Source organism: Notamacropus eugenii, chromosome 6, assembly GCF_028372415.1.
Source record: "Notamacropus eugenii isolate mMacEug1 chromosome 6, mMacEug1.pri_v2, whole genome shotgun sequence".
Taxonomy (NCBI): domain Eukaryota; kingdom Metazoa; phylum Chordata; class Mammalia; order Diprotodontia; family Macropodidae; genus Notamacropus; species Notamacropus eugenii.
In genome coordinates, this window is record NC_092877.1 from 140,305,342 (window position 1) to 140,323,228 (window position 17,887).

Below are 17,887 nucleotides of genomic sequence, written 5' to 3' on the forward strand. Positions count from 1 at the left end.
TCCATATATATCGTTATAATTTTGTTAGTATTCTTTTGTAAATTGAGCAATTTTTCTAATGCATTAATGTTTGCCTCTTTATCCTCCTTTTTTATTAATGGATGTGATCAAAGTAATTCTCATCTTTTAATATAAGTAATATAAATTTGCTACCTAGCATTTATAGTTTTCATTTGATCCTCTCTACAAGTGCCCTGTGAAAACTATCTCAAGTAGTATTTTTCTCCTCTTTCTTATGAGAAAACTCGGAATTTGAAACTTTTACCCCCTGGTTTCATTTAAGAACTAAGTGGAGAAGTTGGACTCCAACCCATTGGCAGTATTGACTAGGTTCCTTTAATGGTTGTAAGTTACTTTGAAATAAAATGTCAAATGATGTAACTGTCCACCACTTTCTTTTATAAGCTATAACACACACTTACATGGAAAATAAGCATTATAACTGCTTCGTGCCAGACACAGACGCCGCACTAAGATCCTGGGAAGCAGATGCTGTTATCATTCATGTTTACAGTTGAGGAAACTGACTCGCCTAGGTACATTCCTGAGGGCTAGATTTGAATTCAGGTCTTCCTGACTTCAGGCCTGGCTCTCTCTATCCATTGTACCACAAGCTGTTTCTGGTTATTAAATAGATATTAAATTATGTAAATATAAACGTTAGCACAAAATAGCCAAAAAATTGTAACGATAAACAAAAAGATAACCTTGATATTTTTAAGAAGTAAGATGTTCCAGATTTTTGACCATCTAGTTCATGCATGTACGTAAGATGTAGTTTAAGACTATATAAGCCACCATTTTCCTCCTTTTTTACCATTGTTAAAAGATATCTTTGGGATATAGCATAACAATTTATGTTGTAATTTACGTTCTCTTAATTACATGTCTCTAATAACGGGCCATATTCCCTAGTGCTTTATTTGGGCTTTCTTGTTGTATGTTTTCTAAACAGATGCTTCATTTGAACCCTCTGTTGCCTTGGCAAGTCTTGTGCAGCATATTCCACTGCAGATGATCACAGTTCTCATCAGGAGCCTTACCACTGATCCCAATGTCAAAGATGCAAGCATGACTCAAGCTCTGTGCAGGTATTTCATGTCACTATCTTGACAATGATTATAAATTTGGAAGCAAGAGACATTTTTAATTAAAATGCAAAGATTACAGAAATCACTGCAATGAATAATCTCACACTTGACAACTCAACTAGATTTCACTGCCAAACCCACTTTTAATTTTTTTAAACAGCATAACAAGATTATAAAACAATGGGGGTTTTTTTTATACTTTAAAGTCATAACAATGCAAAATACTATATACCGAGGATTTTCATAAACCTAACCCCTTCTGTCTCTACTTCATAGACTCCCCCTTCCTTCTCCCCCAAACTTAACTCCTGTACCTAACTTCCCTCTCCAGAAGTTTAACTTTCCTCACTTGTTTCTTCTTTTCTATCCTCAGATGTTTTGGTCTTCGTTTGAAAGACTTTTGTCTGATCCTTCCTTTTTTAGCTTTCATTCTGTCTGCTTCCTGTCCCCATCAGCTTTAAATGAATTACCTTACCCCTAATGCCTTCGTTTTCTGGCCACCTTTTCTTTTCCCTTCTTAACCTCATTCATCACTGTTCTCCCCCACCTCCCACCGGTAGACTAGAAGCTTCTTAGGGAAGAGATTGTTTTGTTGTTGCCTTTGAGTACCCAGCACGTAGTACATCTAATGCCTGACTTGTTGATTGAATGAATGCTTCACCAAGATTATACTATTGGTGGCTTTTCCCTGCTCTCATTCACCTTGGCATTTCTGGAAATTTTAACACTACTCACAACCTACCCCCTTTCCTTAAATTTTTCTTCCTATGCTTTCTATTACCCTTCTGGTTTCCTGGTACTTTTTTAGCTTTTGATTCTTCCTTTCTCTCTCCAGATTTAGCCTTTAGCTCTTTTCTCTTCCTTTCTTTAAAAAAAAATTAAGCAAAATGTACTAACATCTGGTTTCATTGGTATAAGGAAAGGAAATCGTGTCAAATTCACAAAGAAATAGGCGCACTAATAAATATGTTACGTATTTCCCATTTACAATTTAATCTGGTTCAGGCCATAACTTGGGAGTTGACACTTCTGGTCAAGGGATCTCCCAACCAAGACTCCTTCAACCAATGTGGACTGACAACCATTCTGTAGCATTCTTTTATCAGAGTAATATGTTAAAAACCCCAGGAGGAGACAGATTGTCCCTTATTCATCTGTCTTACTCTTCACAGTGTCTCACTCATGGGCACTCACATATTCAGTCCATAGTCAGTAGATGTTTATTAAAAACATACTGTGTGCCAGGCACTGTGCTAAAAATACAAGTACAAAAATGAAAGAGAGTGCCTACTGGATTTTGGTTTACAATCTAATTGGGGGAAACAGCACACAAAAGAAAGGTGAAAAGCAGAGATACTTGAGAGTAGGGCATGGTGAAGAAATCTGAGAAGTCCAAAACGAGGACATACGGCCCTGTGGAAAATGAGATGTGTGTCCTGTCCCTTCTCCTGAAAGGCAGGAGTTTATGACTCTACCCTCTAATTGGTGGGGCAAAGGGTATTGATGAGGTATGAGTAACAAGGCTGATTGGATCTTGCAAAATGATGAGATTTCCTGATGATTAGTATACTAGAGGCATGGTGGAAAAATCCTACAGGTCCAAAATGGGAGGGAAATAAGATATCCGAGGAGATACTCAGATACTTTTGAGTGAGTGAATGGATAATGATTCAAACAGTTTCTTATATGTATGTTAGATGGAGAGGGAATTAACTGTTACTTACTCATCTGAGAACCTGCATTTTTATTTTCATCTTCGTTCTTTGTAAAAAATAGATAAATAAATAAATTAGTGCTTTGTGTTGGAACTCTTGTTGTCCCTGAACAAAATACTTTGAAAATATGCTTACAAGTTTTTCTGTTTTTCTTTTGTCTTTCAGAATGATTGATTGGCTCTCTTGGCCTTTGGCACAGCATGTGGAGACATGGGTGATTGCACTGCTCAAAGGACTGGCAGCAGTCCAGAAGTTTACTATTTTGATAGATGTTACTTTGCTCAAAATTGAATTGGTAGGTGGGATGAGAACCTTTAAATTTAGGGGATGTAATGAACAAATAAATGCTTTGGGCCTTTTTGGAAGGTGGGAGAGGGAGTGCTCGCTAAAGGTATGTGAATATTCAGTTAATCAGTTATATGCAGTATAATCAGTTATAGTTTATGATTTATTTGCACATAATTAAAAGTACCTAAAAGACCCTTTAGAATATGGTGTTACAATTGAATCATACATAGTAATAGCTCATTTTCCTATAGCTCTTTAAAGTTTAAGAAAATGCTTTACATGCATATCTTACATAAAGACGTATCTCTAGTAAGATTATGTAGTAAGTATTTTACTTTGCATAGTTGCCTTAACTTATTTCTAGATATCAGGAAATGCTTTTCAGACATATTTAGACCACTGCAAAGGTGTTTTGGGGGAGGTAGGGGGTTTCTGATTACATTGAATCTGTCTCATTTCTCTCAGCTACCAAGTGCAAAAATAAAAGTTACTTCAGAACTTTAGGAAGAAATTTTGGCAACTTAAAATATCTTAGGCTAAATTTTTAACATGTTCATGATTTTTTGAAAAAATTAAAATGATAAATATTTGAATTTTTTTTTTAAAGGTTTTTAATCGACTTTGGTTTCCTCTTGTGAGACCTGGTGCTCTTGCAGTTCTTTCCCACATGTTGCTCAGTTTTCAGCATTCTCCAGAGGCTTTCCATTTGGTAAGTTACTTTTCCATTTTATTTCTGCATACTAAATTACATTTAAAATTTTTGGTATTAAGTCAGGTTTTATAATCTCAAAATGAGATAGTTTCACCATATTAGCTGCAGGCTATTTAAGGTATCCCATAGGGCATAATAAGATGTTAAGCACTTGTAGTCTAGGCAAATCAGGTTCCAGTTAGTTCTGCTGCTAAGTCATGATCTCTCAGGGTCCCTAAGGCAACTCTTGAGGACTTTAAAAGTTACAGATGAGTTACTGTTTTGTGTTTGGTGCAGGAAGTTTCCACCCAGAAATTCCCAGCACTTGTGGAATTACAGGTTTGGATTTGATTTTCTTTTTTTAATGGAGATTGTAATACTTGAAACACCTGTATCAAACCTATGTCACTGTAAAGGAAGTGCTCTGTAAATGTTAAATGTAAACTCTAAATCTGGGTTAAAACTAAGGAATATTTTCAGAAATTGAAGGGATAGCCTTTTTTTTTTTTTTTGCTGACCTTTTTGGTATCATTTAGTGAATAGGTAAAATTCTTTCAAACACAAAACTGCTTTATAAGAAGGACCTTGAAATAAAGAAATAAAATGGAGTACACAATCTTGATTTAACCATAAGGTTCCTTACAATTCCAGAATGATGTGGAAAGAGCTTAACATCTCTCTTCCTTCCCTTCTTCCACTCACCATTTGTGTCCTTTGCCCCAACTGTTAATTTCTTGAAAAAAATTGTTTTTGTTTGATTCTTCTATCTGTTCAGTCTCCAGGCCTGTAGAAGGTGAGCTAAGTCTAGGCAGAAGTGAGGGAGGAGATACTGTGCCCTCTCTATGCTGTATACTCTGATTGGTTATATCAGTACCAACAGTTTTCCAGTTTTCCTTTTTATGTCGAATTCCTGAGCCATGCTTTCATTATTAGGAATGGCACAATTCTAGTCCATTCCCTTAAATAATGGAATTGAGTTTGTTATATTACAGGTTATAAAGAAAAAAATGGCTCAAGTTGCTGAATTATTTTTTAGTCTTAGGAGGGAGGCTTCCCCTACTCTTAGAATAGCTGTTGAGCCTGTGCTGTGATTGTATATGTCCTGTGAGGTTTCTTATTTCCAAGATTTTGATTAGTGTTGTGGTTTACTATGTAATATAAAATTCTCATAAATGGAAAGTTTAAATCCACACTAGATGGAGCTCCAAACTAAATTTGGGCTTATCTTTTAAGAAATATAATTCTCATTGAGAAAACTGATTAGTGTGATAAAAACTAAGGTTCCTTCATCTTAAAATATTTTCAGGATGGTAATGTTGACCTCACTATTTTGGAACTTGATTTTTTATACATATATTTTGTTGCTTAAAGAATTACATGAAATTCTGTGTAATTTTGAAGGCTAAAATACTGTCCAAATTTTAAGAATAGTAAGCTTTTAAAAATATTGTAACATAAAATATTCAGACAAGTATCTCCTGTCTAGCATTAAAATACAGTTTATTAGCTAGACTGTTAACAGATTTATCATCTTCTAAGTACATTTCAAGTGATTTTTTTCCCCTTTTTTCCTCTTTAGATTGTTCCACACGTGGTTAACTTGGTTCACTCTTTCAGAACTGATGGCCTGCCTTCCAGTACAGCCTTCCTAGTTCAATTAACAGAACTGATACATTGTATGATGTATCATTATTCAGGATTTCCAGATCTTTATGAACCTATTCTGGAAGCCATCAAGGTACAGTGTGACATGAATGTGCAATAACATTGACATGTAGACAACTGAAATGGTGACAACTGTGAAGTGTGTCTTGAAAGGAAATAGTAAAGGTTAGCATTCTACATGATCATTAATACAATTTTTGTGGGCTCTATAACTTATCAATATATTAATAATTATAAATTAAGGGCAGTAATTTGCAGTGTTACTGAAATGAGTGGTGACTTAGCTCTCCTTTTTATATTCCTCATGTTAGGAATTATTTGTATATCGGTTTGTTATAAATTACCTGAACTGGTTTATAGAAGTATTAAAAATTAGTATGAACTGTGGCTTTGTCCCAGAAGGTAATTCAGTTAGCCTCTGTGTCTCAATATTTCAAAGACAAAAAAAAGGTATCCTTTAGATAAACCTTGTTTTTCTTTTAATGTAACCTAATTGCCAAGTTGTTTTTCATGACAGCTTAGTTTATAGGTATATGGATTCAGTCATTAATTTGTTTTGTGTTCCCTCCTACTTACATCCTGAACTTTATTCACAGGTTGGCTAATGGGTTTTCCATTTGAAGTCTTTACTCTCTTCCTGTACTGAAACTCTACATGGTTCTGTTTATTTTAGAGTCATTTCTGTTTCTTGCTAGGTACTTCTAATTTAAATTTCAAAAGAAAACATAATGATCCAAAAAAGCAGGACATGTCAATATATAGACAAAACAGAAACAACTTCAAAAAGTGATAGCTTTCATTTTCTTTCACATACTGACTTTATCATAATAGATCAATATACTGCCTTATACTTACTCTGTACTGTTTTCCAATTAATAGATTAGAAAGTATATATGATTCAGTGAGTTCATAACACATAATATTACAATGAATACACTGGTTTTTTAAAGGGAAAAAGTGGTGTAGTGTCATTGAAAGAGCACTTCATTTGTATCAGTTTGAGTCACTCAATCTCTCTGAGGCTGATTTTCCTCCTTTGTTAAAAATGAGGATGAATGATGCTTGTGTTACCTACCTCACAGGGTTGTTCTTAGGATCTAATAAGGTGATTTAAAGAGTTTTTTAATAAAAGCATTTTAAAAATGGAAAATGCTGTCAATAAAAATACTGAACTCTTCTAGCCAGGGCATCTTTATCACTGTGTTTAGTATTGTCATACAAAACCTCACAGGAGCTTGAGTAATAACTAACTATTCCTCAGTAAATAATAGCTTGTAGAGTTTGTCATCTTGAGACCTGTTGCCTGTTGGTTCCTTAGCCTTTATGCCATCCTGAATTTGTTGAGTTAGTTGCCAAACAGTAAAATTCATTAGCAATTTTCAGTTCTGGTTGACTAGTAAAGATTTTATCCTGCGTACTAACTTTCCTGGTCAGTACATGACCATAGTTATGTTCCCAGCTTATTATTGGTTTGTAGCACTGTATTCATCAGAATAGCTCATTATGTGCTGCATGAATTGGTAAATTACATGAGTGCCTTTTACCTACTTAAGAAGATAGAAATTCCTGAGATTCTGTTTTTTAAATGGTTTTCAACCAGTGGAATTGGAAAGTATTTCCCAAATGTTTGGAAAACATTCTGATAGCTTTCTAATTTCTTTCTCTTTTTTTGCATATCCAACTATGGCTTCTCATGATAGAATAAAAATTGGATCCCTATACAGCCATGCCTTCCTCTTTCTAGTGCTACAGGGTGAGTCAGGCAAGGCAGCATTTATTCTAACAAAAACAAAACCATCAGAAAATCAGTTTGTTAAACTGGAATCAATGAGGCTTGTTTATACGTTGTTGCAACCCAACTAATGATGTCCTTTGGGGTTTGTATGATCTCTAAAGGATCCTGGTGACTTAGATTTGGGTTTTTCAGTCACCAGTAGAAGAAAGTTCTGATGATTGCTTCAGCAAATATAAGAGTGGAGGAATGGATTCAAGTCCTACCTCTGACACTGGTTGTACCCCTGAGCCAGTACCTTAACCCCTCCGGGCAGTTCTTTAAGACTATAATTTAAAAGAACAGTTACAGATCTGCCCTGGCAGAGGGAATTTTCTCACCAGAAGTTCTCTAAACCAATAATATCATAGCTCCAGTTTTGTTTTTTTTTTTAAGTACAAAGTACTGTGCCTTCTCTTGTTGTAGCACTTTTGCAGTTTTTGTAAGTAATCATTAAAAAAACTACATGAAGCAATACAAAGAACAGAGTAAAGCCAGATGATGGAAATAAAAAGGATAATTTTATTGCCACTTTGTTAAAGTCACTATCTATATCTTGTGGATTAAAACAGTCCACAAATAAAAATTTATGGCAACATGTGACTTCATATCTTGAAGATAGTGAGAATAGTAGTATATTCTAAGTTTTGGGAATTTCTAAAATATGCTCTATTTTTAAAAATTATGCTAACATCTTTTTGCGTAACATTTCAGTAGAAATACCTTTTTCTTTGTCTCTGACAGTAACTTGTTCCAAAATTGGGACTGTGCTCTTAATAATAGAATTTGTGTTATTATCTTATGGCACATTACCATTTACAAGAAATTTTGGTACTTTTCTGAAATCCAGTTTAAAACTTAAAGTTTAGAAGAAGCCTCATGTGGTTATTTTACTTCAGACTAAAATAATTTCTGTGGAAATTAGCTGTCAATGTAAAGCTAAGAAAAGAAAACCATTTCATGAAATCAGATTGAGTTCTTACCTTTCTAAAATTTATGTAGCAGGTGGTTACAGTTTTGAAAAGTCTTGCTTCCACCCACTTCCCTTACTCATTTTCCCTTTGGTTCCTCCTCATACTTCTCTTATCCATCAACTCATTTCAGGTCTTTACTTGAAAATTTTCTCAACTGCATCATAGAATCTGGATGGGAAGTAACTTTCTCTCTTTAAAGAACAGTGACTTTTCTACTGAACTAAGAAAATTAAATGGAGTTATTTTAGGTAAAAATATAAAGTTTGACTTGATAAAATATACATGCAACTATATCTAGATGTTTCTTTTGGCCCCAAATCAGTTTGTACATGTAATTGTGGCATGAATGTTGAGAAAATAATGTGTATAAATGATGTACATACTATATCAAAGGGGCTATAGATTAATTTTTTTTTTTGCTTAATTTATTTGATTGCATTTCAGTTTAGTTCTTTATTTTTCCATCTTGTAAAAACGCTACTGCATATTTTCTAACTTCAGTTTTATGTTCATAAAAGTGTGACATACAGGGCACTGTTGAAAAGGGATCATTTTATATAGATAGATGTATATATAGATATATAGAATCCTTGTAGTATTGTTAAAGTTGATAACCTGACTCTAGAAAGATTTATTTTGGCTCTGTAGTGTAGTTTAAGTCTTCAGTGACTAGCCAGACAATTTTACTGTCTGATTTCAAAGCCAACTAAGATAACAACCCTGGGTTGTGAAAGTGAAAAATTGTCTAACTAGAAACTTACTGCTTTAGTAGTGCTGGTTAATTCCAAAGCAAAACATAGCACATTAAGCTTCCTTCCCCTTGTCTGTGTTTTCTTTTAATAATCTACAGGAGTTTCCTAAACCCAGTGAAGAGAAGATTAAGTTGATCCTGAGTCAGAGTGCCTGGACTTCTCAGTCTGATTCCTTGGCATCTTGTTTGTCTAGACTTTCGGGAAAATCGGAAACTGGGAAAACTGGCCTGGTTAACCTAGGAAATACTTGCTATATGAACAGTGTGATACAGGCATTGTTCATGGCCACAGAGTGAGTTTAAACTTAAAAATGTTTTATATATTTGTTAAACTACTGTGGTAGGAAAAGTACTGGGTTACATGCTAGGGAAAATACAAAGTCAAAGAAGTCTTGTCCTCACTCCCGAAGGAGCTCAAAATCTAATGGAGAACTAATACATACCAACAGCTAAGTGTTTATTAAGCTGTTATCTTCTGGGAGATGGGGATACAAGAGAAAATTCCCACCCTCAAGAAATTTACATTTCATATACGTAATATATAAAGAGCATAAATCCCATAAGCGCTCCAGAGTGTTATGGATCACGAGAAAGAAAGGTTTGTTTATGATCTTGGCAGGATTAGGAAAGGGATCATGGAAGAGCTGGGATTTGAGCTGGGTCTTGAAAGAGAATAGGATTTTAACAAGCAGATTGTTTATACCTGGAATAACCTAATCTATCAGATAGGATACTGTTCCATGTTGTTGGAACAATAAATACCGCAGTTTAGCATATGACTTAGTTGGAGAGAAGGCTGGATAGGACTGGAATGGTTCTTGGATGACACACCAAAGACTCTGAACTTAGGGAATCACTGAATGCTTTTGAGTAAATGTATTAAGAATTACAGCATTAGAAAGATGAATAACAACACATAGGCAACATTAGAATGTGAGAGGTTATCAGTTTAGGGTTTAACTACTCTAGAAGTTAAAAAGGAGAGAGCCTTTTAGGCCAGGTAATCTTAATAATAATGGAATTTTTTCTCTTTTAAAAACTTATCCCTATTGATCATATTAGTATTCTAACAGCAGAAATAAGAAAAACACTTTCTGTAACTATCTTGTTCAAGAACTAATGAAACCCAGGAAATACAAATGTAAAAACTATTTTAAAGATTAGTGTCGATCATTTCCTATACACTTTACAATCAGCCAGCAGGCATTTTATTTAACTTTTGCTACACAGAAGGCAGGCACTGGAGTTTCAACGACCAGGAAACTAATCCTTTGTCCCATGGAGCTAACATTCTATTGGGGTAGGCATATACAATTGCAGAATATTTGGGGACAGGTACACTAGCTATTGGGAGATATCTGGAGAGATAGTCTGTGGGACAGAAGTGAGGAGGAAATGCACTCCAGACATGAGAATTGACCAGTCTAAAAGAACAGGTGAGAAATGGGCTATCTGAGGAACAGAGAGAAAGCCGATTGCCAGCAGCATACAAAGAGGTATATGATGTAGAATGGGACTGGAAAGCTAGATTGGGGCCAGGTTGTCACTTAAAAGCTAAAATGTATATTTGTTATCCTGGAAGCAATGAGGAGTCCTTGGAGTTTGAATGAGGGGATGACATGGTTGGATATGTCTGTGAGCAGAATAACTTAGTGATTAGGGGAAGGTAGATTGGAGTGGAAGGAGAAGTGATGAAGGTATGACCACAGAGGGAGTGATAGAGAAAGGGATAGTGCAGAGACAAGAATATTTGGAAACTTACTGAATATGTGAGATAAGGAGAGGACAATAGAAATAACAAGTTACATGCAGCGTGCTGAGTTAGAACTAGAATTCTAGTCTGAAATTTTTAATAGGTGATTAGTAATGTGGAACCAGAGTGCAGGAGGGAGACTGGGACTAAACATCTGAGGGTCATCTGACTAGAGGTGATAACTAATAATCGTGGATAAAAAGTCCGCAATGTGAATAATCGCTGAGAGAATGTAAAGAGAAGAGAAAAAGAACTCAGTATAGAAGAGCCTTAGAAAATGCCCACAGTTAGGGGCTATGACGTGGATTATGAACCAACAAAGGAGACAGAGGGGTAGGAACCCAACCAGGAAAAGAAAGTTGTGTCCTGAAAACCCAGAAAGATGTTTGAAATTGAGAGGGGAACTTGGAGGGGAGGGGAGGGGAGGGGCGGAGAGGACCAGAAACAGCACTCAACCATGTCAGATGTGATGGGAAAGAACAGTGCAGCTGGTAATTAAAAGATTCTTGGTAACTTTAGGGAGAGGAGTTTTCAGTTGAGTGTGAAGGTTAACAGCTTGCAAAGGATTGAGAGGAGAAAGAGGCAATGAGTATACACTCTGGGAGTTTGAAAAAGGGAGGAAAATTGACTACTTCAGAGGATAGTAGGGTTTAATCAAGTTTTTCAAGGATAGGAGAATCTTGGACATGTTTGAAGGCAATAAAGAAGGAATCAGTAGATAGGAAGGAAAGAAATATCACAGACAGGATTGAGAGAACAATTTCCTGGAGGAAGATTGGAGGGAAAGGTAATCAAGTGCAGTTACATAGGCAGAAAGGACTGCTTAATCAGAGTCTAATAAAAGATGAGAATGGGGGAGGATGTTGGGGGTATGGGGACAAAGGAGCTCCTGGGGGATGACTTGGATACTTTCAGTAAAGTAAAAGGTAATCGCAGCAAGAGAAGAGTGGTGTGTAATTGTGCTTGCCTTGGGCATAAATGGTAACTTTTCTTAAAATCAGAATAACCATGTATGTTCTTCCTACAAGGGAGTAGAAGAATATGCTGTGGAAGCACTTGGTCACACTGCTATCCCATCATACTTTGTTACTTAAGAAATCATTAAAATTAGGGCTGTAGTGTTATCCTCTCTTATCTCCAGCCCATTTAAAGCAATCCATTTATTTCTAAAATTGGGGATGAGGAAAAAGGCTTGAGTGAAGAAAATAATGTAGATTAACGTTGATGGCTAATAGTGAACAAGAGGCATCATTTCCCCAGAAAGGCATCAGAAGATTTGGGTGAAGCACAGGTATCTTCTCTTTACCCCCCTTTAAAGATTCATCTCGCTTTTCAAAAGCACGTGAGTAGGGGGAATAGGCAGTTGCATCTAACATCAGGTGCTGCTCCACAGCAGGTCATTGCTTTTACTGGTTTTTATGATTTACTTAGGCCTAACTCACACCTCATATTGCATTTGATCTTTATAATCCCCTAAGATGGACAAACTATAATAAATACACTTCCTATTTTTAAATGAGGCAACTAAAATTCAGAGAAGGTAAGTGGCAAAATCAACTTCATAGAGCTGGTGATTGGCAGAGCCAGATTTCAGACATGGGTGGAGCACCTTGCCTGCCTGTGCCCTTGGTCCTTGAAGCTTGCAGCATTTCTGGCACTTTTTACATTCTACAGAATTCTAGTTGGGGAAAAAAATGTAAAAAAAAAATATATGCGGATGGCTCTGAGAAGTGAGTGTCAGGACACTTGGAACTTCTCCGGCTACACTAGTGTCTATTTAAGCTTCATTTGTTAGCTCAAAATATTTTAATGCAGTTTCCTATTCTAGACATTTGGAATGCATACTTACATAGTGAGTGACACTTAATTCAGTATCATAGAATGAGATTTTCAGCATAACTTGATTTTTCTATGTAATTTTAAGTTTACTTCTTTAAGAATATAAAACATTTTAACCTTAAAAATTAAAATAATTACAAAACTTACTGCACAAATCTCTGCCTTAACACAAGAGGGTACAAGGTGTAATTTAACCTTTTTGTTAAATTTTGTTACAATTTAACCTTTTGCAATAACTTTTATAACTTAATGTCATCATATTATTGTTATACTGTGTAACATTCATACCTTCTAGTTTATTGAACTAGGTATTGTTATTTCGCCCTATGCTAAAGGTAAATGGCTATTCTCTTTCAGTTTCAGGAGGCATGTATTATCTTTAAATCTAAATGGGTGCAATTCATTAATGAAAAAATTACAGCATCTTTTTGCCTTTTTGGCTCATACACAGGTAAGTATGAATTTATCTGTGTTGATTATAACTAAACACATTGTGCCAGGTCTGATGAACTATTCATATTGTGAAATAAGACATTACATGAAAATAAGGCATCAGCTTCAAATGACCTCTTTTACATGTTTCATGGCAGACATTTAATAGGGGTAGTATGTATCATACTTTCTTATTCAGGTAGTAGTTTTTGCCGACTACTTTTGAGTCTAGTGAATTATGACATTTAGAATTATTTCTGTATAACATATAAATGAAAATAACAAATTTTTTTCATTGGGTTTTAATTTTTCCAGCATTATGCAGGCATGTTAACGAGAGGGAATAAAACAGTGCAGGAAGAACTTTGATTTCAAAATAAAGGAGAGTCAGTAATTTAACGATATTTGCTTTTGGGGGGACTTTTTTTTACCCCACATTTTAAAACGCCCTCATTGATGAAAGTGGGCCTGACCTTCACTGCTCTCCCTTCTGGCCTAGTGGCTTCGCAGGAATTCGAGTGGCAGTATCTCGTACTTTTCCCCCTGAACTTGGGATGGTTTGCTTTGTTTTTTAATTCTTCTTGTCCATAATTTTGCTCACTGGCCATTCCTAATAGGTCTTTCTTATTGGTAAGAATCTGGTACCAAAAGCCCTTCTTGGTTTCAGTGACTGCCTGCAGGATGGACATGTAAAGACAAGGCAAGGATTTACTTTGCTTCTGAATATTCCAACAATGTTCACATCCCGTCACAGCTCTGCGATGTGTTTATGATCTATTTCTACTTTGCTAGTACAATTTTTCTCCACCTCTGGTTACTTGATTTCCTCCCATCAGCGAGGGTGTACTATGCTACTTAGCCTCTAGGTGGCGCAGTGGATAGAGCACTGGCCCTGGAGTTAGAAGACTTGAGTTCAGATGTGACTGCAGACACATAGAAGGTACACAGCCAGTTCCTTCACCTGTGTCTGCCTCAGTTTCCTCAGTTAGCACCTACCTCCAGAGTTATCTTACCAACAAGAAAGCTTATTTCTCCAGTAGGAGTAGTTAGAGCCTCAGGAAGAAATGACTGTATCTTAGAAATGCTAAAAGAAAGGCTAGTTATAGTGCAATGTACAATGTAGATTCAGGGAAATCAGTTTTCAAAGTCTTCGTAGAAAAAATACGTAGGAGCCTATGGACTGCAATTCTCAAGGGCTAATCAGCCCTGAAGAAGATGGGTAAATTTCCAGAATTACTCTGAAAACTAAGAATTCCAGTGAGGTTGTGAGTCAGTAAATGTAGAGGAGCAACCGAAATAACTTAGTTGATATGTAGCTGCCATGTGAGAGGCGACATATCTAAAACAAGAAAAGCGATCATCCCTTTGTACTCTTACTTAGACCATATCTAGAGTATTGTGTTCAGTCTACATTTTAGGAAGGAAATTCATAAAGTGAAAAGAATCCAGAGGATAATAGCCAGGATGGTAAAAACCATCAATCATGCCAGGAGAGGACTGGTTAAAATAGTTGGGGATATTTTAACCTATAGAAGGCAAAGGGAACATGATAGCTAACAGTAGATTTTTGTGCAGATTTTAGAGTAGATAGCCTCTGAGGTCACTCCAAGGCCAAAATTTTACAAAATTTTTCATAAATTTAGAGGAATGACTTGGCCAAAAGTTATTTTGTTCACTATAGATAAATTGTTTACTTCTGTCCTAATCTACTTCTTGTCAATAGAGGGAAGCATATGCCCCACGGATTTTTTTTGAGGCATCCAGGCCTCCCTGGTTTACTCCTAGATCACAACAGGACTGTTCTGAATACCTCAGGTTTCTGTTAGACAGGTAAAGTATTTCTGAACTTTACAAATATGGCATAGGTTTTTATATTGATCTTTCAACATTATTTTTTAAAATTTAGTTCTTCCTGGATCATCTTATTTTATTCCTTCTGATAACTGGTTGTTTTGACTAGATTTTACTGTCACTTTTCTACTTAAAAAATATTAAACCTGCTATCCTTTTCTTGCTCTATAACCTAAAATCCCCTTTATTGAAGATATGCTATGTTTAACTAACAAATTCTATATCTTAATCGTGGTGAGAAATTCTAGAAAACTTAATAAAGTAGGAAGATTTTAAGTATAGTTCATTCTTTATTTCTTTTCCTTTCCTTCTCTTAGTTTTTTCTTGTTCTGATACCCTGTAAGCTTTCAAATTCTGAGCCTGGGCACATGTAGCCAACTGCTTGTTACTTAAGACATCGAGATAGCCCTGGCCTCAGCTCATTTTCTGTTTTCCTTCACCTAGCCTTTCTTTTCTCTGTTTAAACAAGTGCAGTGGCTACTGTATAGTTATCATCTCCAGCAAAGTGTTATTGAGCTGAGGCCTTGAAACATGAGGTTTAGAATAAGATATAGAGTATTATTGGCTATTGACATGTAGAAAACGAATCCAAAAATAAACTTACTGTTTCACCATTGGCTATCAGATTTGCCTCCCAGTTTAACTACTAAATGCTATGTAGGACTAATTGCTTCTTTCCAAGCCTTGTCCCACCCCAAGAAAATAAACTCTCTTTGATTATAGGGACATTTTAAAGATGAGGGCATTAGTTGGTAATAAAGTACTTCAATTTAAGTGATATGAAAACAAGGACTTTCTTTTCTTTAGACTTTGAGGAGTGTCACTTTTGGTTCATATAGATCAGTTGGTTTTCTTGCAAAACCAAAATGGTGTAAACAACAGACTCCAACTTATTAATATTATAAAAATAAGAAGGTAATATTTCTTAAATTTGAGGGAAGGAAAATGACCTTCTAAATTATTGATTTTTCTGAAAACTTGGTTACTTGTAATTCTGTAGCTGGTTAAGAAAAGGTCAATGTGGTCATTTCCTTTGTAGACTCCATGAAGAAGAGAGAACCTTGAAAGCCCTGTCATCGCTGAAGCCTTCTGGAAATGTGGGATCCAGTGAAGCCTCCTTACAGGAAGTAGCCAACAAGGCAGCACCATTGACAGAGATCCCTTACACAAATCATAGTGAGAAAACCTTGATAGAAAAAATGTTCGGGGGAAAACTACAAACTAATATACACTGTTTGAACTGCAGGAGTACCTCCCAGAAAGAGGAAGCCTTTACAGATCTTTCACTTGCATTTTGTCCTTCTTCTATGGAAAACCTGTCTTTTCAAGGTCCATCATGTTCTCCTAAGGTACAGGATGACTTTGTGGTCCAGGCTAACATGGTAACAACTGGCTCTCCTGAAGAGTCAGCCCTTTGCCATCCTGTCCCCTCTGGCTTTGGCTCGGAGACAGTCATGGATGAAGCAGCTTTAGACAGTTGTCCTTCTGAGCTTCACTGTACAGAAAACACTTTGGTCTCTAATGAACCATGCAAGATTCAGATTAACAGAGGAGGATCTCAGAAACCAGGAGGCGAAAGCACACCTTCAGTTACTGACTTGCTGAATTATTTTCTGGCACCAGAGATCCTTAATGGCGATAACCGCTATTATTGTGAAAACTGTGCCTCTCTACAGAATGCAGAGAAAACTATGCAAATCATGGAAGAACCTGAATACCTTATTCTCACTCTCCTGAGATTTTCCTATGATCAAAAGTGTCACATACGACGCAAAATCCTAGACAATGTGTCACTGCCATTGGTTTTGGAGTTACCAGTCAAAAGAACTAACTCCTCTCTAACTTCATTATCAGAAAGTTGGTCAGTAGATGTTGATTTCACAGATACTGGTGAGAACCTAGCTAAAAAGCTCAAGTCCTCAGGGACTGATGAAGCATGCTGCCCCAAACTGGTGCCCTATCTGTTAAGCTCTGTTGTTGTCCACTCGGGCATCTCCTCTGAAAGTGGACATTACTACTCATATGCCAGAAATATCACAGGTTCTGACTCTTCCTTTCAGCTGTGCCATCAGTCTGAAACTCTGGCACTAGCTTCCCCTCAGGGTCATTTGTTGGGGGGAGAAATTCCTACTGCGGTTATTGAGCAGGACCTGGAAAATAATGAAATGTCCAAGGAGTGGTTTTTATTTAATGACAGCAGAGTAACATTTACCTCATTTCAATCAGTCCAGAAAATTACCAGTAGGTTTCCAAAGGATACTGCTTATGTTTTATTGTACAAAAAACAGAATAGTACTAGTGGTTTCAGTGCTAATAATACAGCTAATGGACTCTGGGTGAATGGAGACCCGCCTCTGCAAAAGGAACTTATGGATGCTATAACAAAGGATAATAAACTGTACTTGCAGGTAAGTTGGATGGAAATATACCTAATTTGTGACATACAGAACTTTTCCTTTTTGCAACATTCCCTTTCAGGGTTATCACATGTAGTCAGAGTTTTGCAAATCTTACTTAGCTAATTTAAAAATCTAATCTCTAAGTTCTCTGAGATTTGTTCTTAGACTGGAAATTTTGATTTCTGAATATGAGTTTAGTGTAAAAGATATTGAGTATATAAAATGGCAAATGAGCTTTCTAAAGTTTTTGTAAACCATTATATGCATTATAAATGTCAGTTAGCAGTAGCAATATGTGAAGTTTGTTATGAAATTCATAGTTTATAGTTAATTATGTTCAGTTATTTGAAAGTTGTCTCACAATTGAGGTTAGCGAATTGTTCAATCAACTTTCAAAAGAGAAAAAATGCCTTGCTGTTTATTGGGAAAGTCATAAGGCTTTTACTGAAATCCCTGCTTGAAAAATCTCTCAGCAGCACAGTTGTCGTATATGTTTGAAGTGGTTAAGTCATCTGGCCCAGGTGACTTTCTGGCCTTACAGAACTGGCATGCTTTGGAGCTTTGTTTCTGACAATCACATAAAGAACTGTTGAAGAGACTGGTGCAGGACAGAAGAGGAAGAGGGCTACGGGTGCTAATTTTTAAGGAGGGAAGAAATCCCAGGGAT

The 17,887-nt window shown here is 36.1% G+C and overlaps 1 protein-coding gene across 5 annotated transcripts in view; it reads left to right on the plus strand.

Annotated features, from left to right (window-relative positions):
• The window catches only part of USP38 (ubiquitin specific peptidase 38), a 58,981-nt gene that overhangs the window by 29,705 nt on the left and 11,389 nt on the right, over nucleotides 1-17,887 (plus strand). For 4 of the 5 annotated variants that reach the window (XM_072621137.1, XM_072621136.1, XM_072621135.1 and 1 more), the window contains exons 2-9: nucleotides 956-1,091; nucleotides 2,972-3,101; nucleotides 3,702-3,803; nucleotides 5,365-5,523; nucleotides 9,046-9,239; nucleotides 12,896-12,989; nucleotides 14,694-14,800; nucleotides 15,861-17,229. In XM_072621137.1, the coding sequence (XP_072477238.1) occupies nucleotides 1,015-1,091; nucleotides 2,972-3,101; nucleotides 3,702-3,803; nucleotides 5,365-5,523; nucleotides 9,046-9,239; nucleotides 12,896-12,989; nucleotides 14,694-14,800; nucleotides 15,861-17,229 (2,232 nt within the window). In that variant the 5' untranslated portion in view covers nucleotides 956-1,014. The other variant, XM_072621138.1, reaches the window with a different exon arrangement.